This window comes from Giraffa tippelskirchi, chromosome 1 (assembly GCF_054371585.1).
Source record: "Giraffa tippelskirchi isolate mGirTip1 chromosome 1, T2T-mGirTip1v1.2.pri, whole genome shotgun sequence".
NCBI lineage: Eukaryota > Metazoa > Chordata > Mammalia > Artiodactyla > Giraffidae > Giraffa > Giraffa tippelskirchi.
This window is the reverse complement of record NC_137275.1, coordinates 224,477,381-224,489,435: the sequence shown is the minus strand read 5'-3', so window position 1 is coordinate 224,489,435 and position 12,055 is coordinate 224,477,381. Positions and strand designations below refer to the sequence as shown.

Sequence of the window (12,055 nt, the reverse complement as noted above, 5' to 3'; positions counted from 1 at the left end):
GCTGTGGTGCTAGCCTATCTCAAATTCCTTTTTTCAAATAGCTTACTACACGTAAGAGCAGGTTGTGGAGTGTCTGAATAACAGATGGCATCATCCTTGGGTGTCCCGTGTAAGAATGTATCTGGAGCCGACAAGTCCCTACCTGCACCTGTTTAAGTTGGGTGCGGAGCTCGCTGTTTTCTTGTTCTTTTTCTTCCGAGAGCTGGGCCTTTCCCAGGGCATTCTTGAGGGCTTGTTTTTCTTTCTCAAGTTCTGTTTGTAGAGTTGACTGTTCTAGCTATTGCCATAGGAAGCAATGATACAAAAAAGTAAAACAGCAATAACATATGATCTAATAAGGCATAAATAAACTGAAGGGACTTATTAGCACGCATGCATAAACTTACATACACATGCAATCCCCTGGGAGCTTTGGTTTTATAATAATTCAGTTTTATGTTTGTACCTCCAAACTAAAAGGCTCAAGGTAGGTTTTTCACAGGCCTCCTTCAACTATTAACACATAAGGAAGGGTAAGCATCAGAATCTCCAGGAGGAAGCCCAGATACTGACCTTTAAAAGCTCTGTGAGGAAGTCAACAATTACTGCTCTCCCTTCCCTTAGACCAACATTTCTTACACTGTGGTCCTCAACCACCTGCATCAAAACCACTTGGCACGCTTGTCAAACATGTAGAGGCCTGGTCTCCATCTCAGACTTGATGGGCCTGAATTTCTAGGACAAGGCCCAGGAATCTGCATGTAACAAGCATCACAAGTGACTTCAATAACTAAAAGGTACCAATCAGAGATCTGTAAAACCGAGAGAGAAGGTCTATTACGTCCATACTCTCAATGTGCGGCTAGAAGACCAGGGCTGGTAGTCTTGATGCCAGAGAAGATGTCCTTCTCCATGCCACATGAATTTGTGAAAAGGCCACAGATAGGCTGCTATATTTTTGTCAAGACTTATAAGAAAAATTAAAAAAGGACAAGGGAAGGACAAAAGATTTTTAAGCTAGTAAGGGCTGGCTTAAACACTTAAATTTTATTTCAAAGGAGATACCATCCAGAAATTGTATTTACTATTAGTTACAAAATATATTAGTATTTACTGCTATTTTAATTGTTTTCCTTCCCAATCTCCTCTTTTCCACACTCTGATCAGGTCAACTATGGTTTTACAAAACTTGGTACTCTTAAGCAATATAACGCTGTCAACTGGTAAATGGTCCTTTAGTATCTAATAAGTAAACGAATGGAAAGTAACACAATTACTATAATAAGCCAACCTATTTTTATTTCCTTTTCTAATCATATGAAAGTGATTTTACATGAATTCCTGGGATTCAAACTGCTTCATTTTTTAATTAACTACCTTATTTTTAATTAACATATAATTGATTTATAATGTTTCAGTGTACAAATATATACCTATTCTTTTTCAGATTCTTTTCCATTATAGGTTATTATAAGATACTGCATACAGTTCCCTGTGCTACAGGGTGGGTCCTGGTTGTTTACCTATTTTAAATATAGTAGCATGTATATGTTAATACCAAATTCCCAATATATCTCTCCTCTTCCCTTTCCCCTTTGGTAACCATAAATTTGTTTTTTATGTCTACGAGTCTATTTCTATTTTGTAAATAAGTTCACTTATATCATTTTTTTTTTGATTCTACATGTAAGTGATATACGCTAACTGCCTTTCTCTGATTTACTTCACTTAGTATGATAATCTCTCGGCCTCTCCACTTTACTGCAAATGGTATTATTTCATTCTCTTTTATGGCTAAGTAATATTACACACATACACACACACACACACACACACTCTGTATCTTCTTTATCCATTCATCTATTGATAGACATTTAAGTTGCTCCCAAAGTCTTGGTTATTGTATCAATAAATAGTGCTGCTATGAACATTGGCATGCGTGTATCTTTCCAAATAGTTTTCCTCTTTTCCAGATACAGATCCAGGAGCGGGACTGCTAGATCATACAGTAACTGTTTTTAGTTTTTAAGAAAGTTCCATACTGTTCTCCATAGTGGCTGCACCAATTTACACCCCCCCAACAGTGTAAGAGGGTTTCGTTTTCTCCACACCCTCCAGCGTTTATTATTTGTAGATGATGAGCATTCTGATCAGTGTGAGTTGGTGCCTCATTGTAGCTTTGACTTGTATTTCTCTAATAACTGGCAATGTTGAGCACCTTTTCCTGTGCCTGTTTCAAACCATCTTACCTCACTTAACTCTCACCCAGTGAGAAGCTATTAACCCTCCTCGGGTGCAGGTACTGGAACAGGCACCTACAGTCTGGGCATTCACTATGCTGAGTCTAGCAGGAGAGACAGACGATCTAAACAGATGATTTCACACACAGGACAAAAATGCTTTGACTGAGCAGAAGTTAAAGGAAAATCAGAGTCCTGAACCCAGATTTTCAGCAGGTACAGTGGAAGGTCTGAGTGGGCTTCCTGGTGGAAAATGCAACCCATTTGTCTAACAGCTAAACAAAGCTGTATTTTAATAGGATCAAGAATATACTATAACTGGTCACTGTCTGCCTCTATGCCCTATTTCTCACTCTCATTCCCTACTCCTCTCCTCATTGCTGGCATATTGGAGGCATACTTTCAGCATCTCAAATGCATTATGCTCTCCCTCCTTGCCTCTCTGTCTAGAACACATCCCTTACCTCTACTCATCTCACCCCTGCTCCCTCTGCATGGCCAAATCCTAGTCATCTTTCAAGTCTCGGCTGAAACATCATTACCGTGGGGAAGTTTTCCCTGGCCCCTGCTCCCTAGCACAGGGCCCTACCCCTTCTCTAACACCTGTTTCACCTACCGGACTGTCAGCTTCACAAGGACAGTAACCATGTCTGTGTTTTTCCCTACAGCATCCAGGGCATCTGGTCTTTAATGGCCAATCAATAAGTATTTATTGGATGAAGAAACAACTATTTATCTAATCTTCAAGGTATAATCTAAACTATTGGATGTTTCACCCAATCAAAACAGAAAGTAGCATAGTAAAATTTAGTATCAACTTGAAAGAGTTCTCCTGAAGCTGGTTTGAGAAAGAAAAACTAGAATTTAGTGATTACCAGCTGTTGGTGCTTCCTGTCCATTGTCTCACTAATCCTCACCGTAACTCACGTGACAGCAGAGGTAAGTGTCTGCCAGGGGCTCAGAGCCATGAGTGACTTGCCCAAGCTCACACAGGGGTCACACTTAAGCTCAGGACGTTTGACTCCAAACGTGCGCTCTTCTCATCACTTCACACTGTTGTTGTGTAGCTGCTAAGTTGTGTTTGACTCTCTGCGACCCCATGGACTGTAGCCTGCCAGGCTCCTCTGTCTATACGATTTCTCAGGCAAGAATACTGGAGTGGGTTGCCACTTTCATCTCCAGGGGATCTTCTCAACCCAGGGATTGATCGAACCTGCATCTCCTGCATTGTGGGTGGATACTTTACCACTGAGCCACTGGGGAAGCCCATCATTCCACACGGGCTTAAAAAGTGTTCAGTATTAGAGTAAAGGAAAGGAAAGCAGTCATGGTAAGGCCCAGGCTACTTGGCTTCTAGACGACTTCATGCTCTTACTTACCTGGCTGAGCATTGTTAGTTTTCCCAGCTCTTCTTTGAGCTGGCTGGCTTCGGCATCCCTCATTTTCAGCTGAGCCTCTAACTCGGCCTCGTAGGCACTGAGATCTCCTTGGGTCTGCTGCAGGGACGCATTCACCTCATGCTGCTCTTGCAGGGCACTTTCCAGCTCTGCAAGCTCCTGCAAGGATTCAGTGCATGTTTGAGTACAGAACCCTCATTGTGCTGCTTAAGCATCTGCAAGTCATTATCAGTAACCTGAGCACTTAAACCGAATGCTGGCCAGCCACTGCTGCCCAGGCACGGAGAGCGTTCACTGGCGACATGAGGAGGCTGCAGGCTGCGTGAATCTAGGCTGGAAAACAAAACCCTGACTGTCATCAGAAAAATCAGCAAGCTACAACGTGTTTTTCAGAGTAACCAGATGTGTGATCCTTTAAACGAGTCTTATGTATTCATTAAGAAGAAAAAAAAAGGGGATAAAATGTAAGGCCTATTTTCCTTCTGACACTGGAATAAATGTTTTCATTCATTATTTCACTATACCCTCAGAGTAACTATGTAAGGCAAGGTATTATCCCCAATTTATAGATGAGGAAATGGAGAATGAATATCTAAGTAAACAGCACCGGGCCGTGCAGCCAAAAAAACGGTAAGAGTCAGAATATGAACTGAGATTTCTGACTCCAAAGCCCACACTTTCTATTAAACCATAGTATGTTCACTTACCAGAAGAACAAAATGGGACTAGCACTCTCTAATATTAAGGATGACAGAGAAACTTACACGAATGCTGACAAGAATGTAAGTACATATTGATTAGTATGCCACAGTTCTGATCCTTTTAGTCCATTTTTTTATGATTAAACATTATAATTTTCATCTATTTATTTGGGATCTTGAAGAATTAGACCAAACTACCCTGGATTACAAAGGAGAATCTTGTAATGAGAACTTCTATAGAAGAGTTTCTCAGTGGGTGATACAAAGACCACCCAGCATCTGAATCATCTGGGTTGCTTGTCCAGGATGCAGATTCTACATATAACCAACAGAGAATTAATATCCAGAATATATAAAGAGTTTCTACAAATCATTAAGAAAAAGACAATCCAACAGAAAAAAATGGGCAAAGAATATGAAGAGGGAATTCACTGAAGAGAAAAACTGAACGGCAGATAAACAGATGAAAAGTACTTAACTTCTCCAGTAATTAGGGGGAAATGTAGTTAAAGCAAGACATTATCTTGCACAGAGCATAGAGGAACAAATTAAACCAACCATGAGGAAACAATCAGACAAATCTAGAAGGCGGGATACCATATAGAACTACTAGCTGGATTCTACACAAACACACAAACCTATAAAACACACCCTTGGCGTAATTGGGAAAACGTCAATATGGCTCAGATATTAGACAATATTAAGGAACTGCTGTTGATTTTCTAGGTGTAATAATGGTATCATAGTGATGGAGGAAAATAGCCTTATTTTAAAGAGATGTGGACTACAGGGATGATGTCTTAACACCTGCAACTTTCAAATGACCCAGCAAAAAAAAAAAAAAAATATATATATATATATATATGGTAAACTATTTGTTTAATTTAGGAGAGCACACAGAAGATCAATGAACTATTCTTTCAACTTTCCTGTAAATGTAAAAAAATACAAAGATCATTTCAAATCTAGCAGATTGGCAAACACTAAGTCTGGCAAAATATTATATTTCCTGAATTTGATCTTTATTCTCTGCTTACGTTAGAAAATGTCCTTGTTCTTAGGAAAGACATGCTGAAATATTTCAAAGCTAAAGAGCATGATTGTCTACAACTAATTCTAACATGATTAGGAAAAAAATTAATATAAAAGTGTACATAAAATAATGTCAAATTAAATATGAGATAAAGCAAATGTGGCAAAATATTAATCGGTGACTCTGAATGGAAGATACAGTGAGTTATTCTTGCAACTCTCCTGTATGTTTGAAATTATTTCAAAATTAAGGCTTACAAAATGAAAGTTAGATAACTGTAAGGTGATGGCAAGGATGTGGTGTAATGGTAGCCTTCACACTGCTGGTGGGAACAGAAGTTCATAGAATCACTATGGACAGTAATTTGATAATATCTAGTGAACTTGAGGCACATATACTTTGACTCACAGTTGCCCTGTGAACACAGTCCCCATGCTCCACATATACGTAAGAATGTCACTCTCAGTATCATAATAGCAAAAGGCTAGAAACCATCTCAATATCCCCAAGAAGAGGATGAATAAGCAATAAATTCTGTGGTATGCACAATGGGATGTTGCATATATCAAAAAAATAGAGCTAAATGTATCAGTGTGCACAGTTCTCAAAAACATAAACATGAAGGAAGAAAGGGAGTGGCCAAAGAATACACCATGTGCTTTTTATATAAATCCTAAAATTATGCAAAACAATGCTACATATTTTTATAGATGGATACACATAAAATAAAAGATGCGATATAGAGGGAAATAATAACCATATTCAGGGTTTTGATACTTCTGGGAGGCAGTACACAGAGGGTTTCAAGTATATCTGGATGTTTTATTTTTTAAGCTGAGTTGTTGGTACATGCTAAATATTTTTGATATTCTTATATGCCTGGTAAATTTCATAACATTAAAACATATTAATTCAAATCCAAAGACAGTCCTACTGGGGATGAGGTTTGGGAACCTGGATTCTCTTGCAATATAAAGTTTGCCAAACAATTAAAACAAAGCAAGTGAAATCTCTGAATGAATATCAACAAATCAAGCATGGAAGGGTTTAATTTACAATGCTGTTATCTGTAAAATAACACTAACATTATGAAGTAATAACAAGAATAAGAAAAATTATGTTGTACTTAATTTTGCTACACAAATAACAAAATATGAACATCTAATATAGTAATTATAATAGCTACAGTTTCTTGTTCTTTCAAGTTACTTGAACACAGTATTTTTCAGGGATAGAAATTCTGCTAAAATAATCTTCCTTTTCTTAGTAAAAGAAAAAAAAATCATTCCAAGCATATCACAAAGGGGAAAAAAATCCCAAAACGCTAAACAGCCACTACTACTTTTGTCACTTACAGCTGCACTGTTGCTAACTTCCTTAACCAACTTCATTTGGACACCATCTACTTCTGAGGTTAAGGAAAACAGACAAGAAGAAACAAATCATACCTTTCTCATATTTTCTGCATCTAAGGCAACTATTTCCAGTTGGTCCCTTTCCTGCTCGACTTCAGTCAACCTTTGCAGCAACATCTCTTTCTCATCCTGCAGCCTTCTGCACTCGTTCTGGGCCTGAGCAGCCTGGCCCTTAACAGTCCCCAAGTATTCTTGCAACCCACTGATGACACCTTCTAAGTCCTTCTTCAGGGCTTCATTTGCTGCTATCTGGCCTAAGCAAGACAGAGAAAGGGAAGGTGATAATGTATACAAGAAAATGCTTTCAGGATATATTATTACTGCATTTAGACTCCTTCGCTGTTTGTTACTAGCTAACAATGAAATCCTAAGCTTCCAATTTTTTCCTACTATCTTATTTTTCATATTTAAGATACAATAATAGCTGCCCCCCTATTATCCATGGTACAAGGAGTATCAAGCATGTATACAATAAAAATAGTATAATCACTGGCATTGCTTATGAAATGCTTAATTCATGCTGTAAAAAGTTTAAAGTAGTAATTTCCAAATAAAATAATGAAGAATGTGCAACAAAACTGAGATCTTACTACTGGACACACGAAACAAAACCAAGTCAAATCCAAGCTGGCAGCATTAACCTATAACCTGAAGACTTAAAAAAAAACAACAACCAATCACATATTGGGTACCTACTATGTCCAGGCACTTTATGAACACCATCTCATTTAACCCTCTCCAAAACCAATGATCACGACAAAAATAACTTGTCCCAGGTCACACAGCAGATCATGGCAAAACAAGGACTGGGACCTTTCCACACCAAGCCAAGGTTCTTACCACTGCAGGCTAGTATCGTCCTCTTCCACTATTTTGGCAATGTCACAATTTAAATTTGCATTGCAAAAAGAGATTCTAAAATTCTTTATGCACTCTCCTTATAGCCAGACACTGAGTGCCTGATAGCAGTTATAAGTGACAAGGATTTTATGTCTTAGAAGAAGACAATCACCTGCCAGTGTTTATCATGATCATGTACGGACTTCTTGCCATAGTGACCTGACTCAGTAGGACATCAACCCAGGAAAACCAAAACAAAAATTTTTAACTTTATTAAACATTTTTGAGAACTCTGTAAATATTTCCCTATCAAATACTAGCACTAACAGCTGAAGCATATTCAGCTAATATTTGGATTAATGCCTGTCATTGTCTTTTACTAACACTGAAACCAATATACCTCAAATCATACTTAGAATTCTCACCTTCAGTAAGCTGTTGTTCAAGGTCCTTAATCTCTTCAGTTTCCGTAGCAATTCTAGAAAGTATCTCGTCCAAACGGCTTTCAAGTTGTTTGTACTGCTTGTTCATAATGTCAAGTTGTTGTTCTTTACCTCTTTTCTGAGCCTTCATATGGCACTAAATTGAAAAACAAATATCCAAATTCTTTCAACGTTTATAAAAATAATAATCCTTAATAACATTCCTAAGGAAGAATGGAAAAGAAAATGTAACAGTTTGCATCTGTTTTGTGTCAGACACTGTGTTGTTTTCACATGAGCAGTTTTCTTTGTGACCCCATGGACTGCAGCACGCCAGGCCTCCCTGTCCATCACCAACCCCTGGAGCTTGCTCAAACTCATGTCCATCAAGTCAGTGATGCCACCCAACCATCTTGTTCTCTGTCATCCCCTTCTCCTTCTGTCTTTAATCTTTCCCAGCACCAAGGTCTTCTCTAATGAATCAGCTCTTCGCATCAGGTGGCCAAAGTATTGGGCTTCAGCTTCAGCATCAGTCCTTCCAATGAATATTCCAGGACTGATTCCCTTTAGGATTGACTGGCTGGATCTCCTTGCAGTCCAAGGGACTCTCAAGAGTCTTCTCCAACTTCACAGTTCAAAAGCATCAATTCTTTGGCGCTCAGCTTTCTTTATGGTCCAACTCTCACACCCACAGTGACTACAGGAAAAACCATAGCTTTAACTAGACGGACCTTTGTCGGCAAAGTAATGTTTTTATAATATTTTGGGGGAAATAGAGACATGAAATAAATACTTCCTTAGAATTCAATTTTATTTTCAATTCTTTATACAAAGAAACATTTTGCTTTTAAGTTCTATGAACTGGGAGTTGAAAGAGACCTCAAAAACCATTTAGGCCAGTGATCCTCAAGATGGAGGGCCCTATGGAGGCACTCCCTTCTCCTCCAACTGCTACATATATTCCTGGTAGAAAAAGAGCTTTCACACACCCACATATACCTTGATAGTCATTGCTTTAGTGAGCTACTGTTAACTGAAAGGATTGGATTGTATTTCTCAGGTGTGCTGGGATAAAAAACTGAGAACCAATGATCTAGTCTAACTCTTTCTTCCACACTTGGGAACTGACTCTCAGATCCACCAAATGACTTGCCCAGGTCTCCTTAGGCAACTGTTCATATGGAGACAGAATAATTCCCCAGAGAACCTGTCTCCTCCCACTCACACTCTCATAGCTCTAGTTTGCCCCCACAGGATCAGAGGAACAGAACAAAAATAAATCAAGAGAAAGTTATCAGGAGAAAGAACTATATCCATCTGAGTAACAAACTCCATGCTTCTCAAGTCTAAGACTATAATTTGATTATAAAAGAACATTCTTCAATTTTACATATCTGTTGCCTCCAAAGACAAGAAAGAAAGTCTCTTCAATTCTGAAGAACAGATGAGAGCCAGCTTGACTCAACAGGATTTTCAAAACTCCTCCTACTCTCCCCAAAATACCCACCTGAAGTCTTTCTCAAAAGGTAACTAAAGATAAAAGCTTAAATTCTAAGTAAATTTTGGATTTTTGTGGCTCAGAGTGAATTTTTAAAATCTTCTGCCTCGTATCTGTATCAATAAATCTTAAAAATTCACCATTAAAACTTCTACTGAAATCTCTACATTCAGGACAAAAAATTAGTTCAATACATCAATGATCTGCATTAAACACATGGGAGCAAAAGTATATTCAGCAATTTTCACTGCCGTGGAGCTCACAATAGAGGTACTGTAAAAACAGGAACTTACACCTCTGACTCCTCCTCCATTCTAAGTCCTTTGTACAGAAAGAGAGAAAATGATCATACCTTAACTTAGAATGTGTCCTGTTAAAACTGAGCCGTTGAGAACAGAGGAGCTGTGGGCGCAACGCTTTCTAATGTTGCCTTGAAATTCATGTGCACTTCCCTCTCTGACAGCCACATTTTTGTAAGCGCCTCCGAGCCTCTAACCTCCCAGCACTTCAAACCACATTCCTCGCGGAGACTGAGCGGCACCCCAGCCCGTCCAATCGCAAGCAGCCTCTGCAAGCAAGCCCCGCCCCCTACGCTTTAAATCACAACACAGGAAGCTCCCCCAGGCCAATCACGAAAACCTCTGCAACAGATTACTACAGGCTGATTCCCTCTAGGGGTACAGTTACCTTTTGCTTCCACAGGGCATAGCTAGATAGTGAACAGGGATACAAATCTCCCCTTAATACGTTTGTTCCTCTGATATTTCTGCTTCTAGCTGTGAACCGTTTTCTCTAACTAAAAGGGGATTTGATTTTTACATAGTATCTTTTGCTTTTGAAAACTAGTTAAATGCTTACGTTTGTTGAAAACTTGACTAGGCTTGGCACTGAGCTAATTTTAAAAGTAATTAATCTCTTTAGATTTGTAACTCCTTTGTGAGGAGAAAGTCATTGTAGCAGCATAAGAATGGGCTCTGCCTCTTCCTAAAAGGGAGACTTGGGAAATCATTTACTCTTTATAAATCATATTTTTATCTTATTTGTTGCTGTTCAGTCACTAAGTTGAGTCTGATTCTTTTGTGATCCCATGGACTATAGCCCGCCAGACTCCTCTGTCCACGGAATTTTCCAGGCAAGAATACTGGAGTGGGTTGCCATTTCCTTCTCTAGGGGATCTTCCCCACTCAGGGATGGAACCCAGATAGCCTGCATTAGCAGGCAGATTTTTTTTTACCACTGAGCAACTAGGGAAGCCCCCACCCCCCACTTAAAATAAAATCTTATGCAAGTTAAAAAGTCACCAGTCTCATTTGGATGCTGTAATAAAATAAAGTTACTCACCGTATATATGCCTAAAACCAAGTGCAATGCAAGACACATCATTGTCACTTAATATATTTGTTTCTCATCATGTCTCATTTACTGCTTTCTAATCTCTCAAGCTTTTACTTTTAAATTCTATTTGCAATTCAGAAAGATACTTCATCTGATTAGATAATAAAAGTTAGTCTATATCTGCAGAAAAATAAGCAAAATACCATGCTTGATTCTTTCCCTCTTGCTAAAATGTTCACATTTTGCAGCATAAAATGGGGTGCCAAACACTAGCCAATAAGGCAACTTTGTGCAAACTAGAAAAAGGTGCTCCTTCTGGGTAAATGAATTAAAAAGAGACATCCTCTGGTATTCAGACTAAAGCTACAACCCTAGAACTAAACTTCAGGAGTCTTAAAATCTGGCCTGCATGCTTCATCTCCACTAACACATTGGTTTTGACTACGTTCAAAACTTGCATGCCTTTCCTACTTTTCATTAACCTCTTTCTATATGTGATACTTTACAGATATCCAGTGTGTATTAGACTCCCTGTATGCCAAGACTATCACAGTTGTTTGTTGAAAGCAAATAGACAATCTAGGGTCTAATTACACTCATAGATCACAGAACTCAAACAGGGAGAAAAGGAGCTTTGGGTAGTAGCTATAGGCCTGTTCTTACCTATCTTCCTTAATGCAATCATTCTAAACATAGTACTGGCCCCTGAGGATACAGTTCCTGTCCTTAGGCGCCTTACATGGGGTGGTTGACTGCTGAACAAATAAATGTGATAAGGGAAGCTATTATAGGCCATATTATATATTATTTAAAATCTCTAATTTTTCATGTGGGCATCCCAGTGGCTCAGTGGTAAAATATCCACCTGCAGTGCAGGAGATCAGGGTCAATCTCTGCAGTGGGAAGGTTCCCTGGAGAAGAAAATGGCAACCCATTCCAGTATTCTTGCCTGGGAAATCCCATGGACAGAGGAGCCTGGCAGATTACAGCTGGGTCGCGCAAGAGTCGGATATGACTTAGTGACTAAATAAAAACAACAAACAATATGTATATACACACATATTATATATATACACACACACATAAACATGTCACTCACATTTGTGCATCAAACTAGGATTTTCAGAAAGGGCTCTGAGGCTAAAAATGATGAGACATAATATCTATTAACAGAAAACATGATATTCTCACTCCC

General features: G+C 38.8%; 1 protein-coding gene across 11 annotated transcripts in view; it reads right to left on the bottom strand.

Moving 5' to 3' along the window:
• CNTRL (centriolin) overlaps positions 1-12,055 on the bottom strand; it is an 89,096-nt gene that overhangs the window by 40,293 nt on the left and 36,748 nt on the right. For 9 of the 11 annotated variants that reach the window (XM_081528577.1, XM_081528583.1, XM_081528603.1 and 6 more), the window contains 4 exons: positions 8,031-8,184; positions 6,799-7,019; positions 3,599-3,775; positions 143-277 (listed from right to left, as the gene is read on the bottom strand). In XM_081528577.1, coding sequence (XP_081384703.1) covers positions 143-277; positions 3,599-3,775; positions 6,799-7,019; positions 8,031-8,184 — 687 coding nt within the window. Of the gene's footprint in view, positions 1-142; positions 278-3,598; positions 3,776-6,798; positions 7,020-8,030; positions 8,185-9,877; positions 10,035-12,055 lie in introns of those variants that run through there. The other 2 variants (XM_081528653.1, XM_081528620.1) reach the window with 2 other exon arrangements.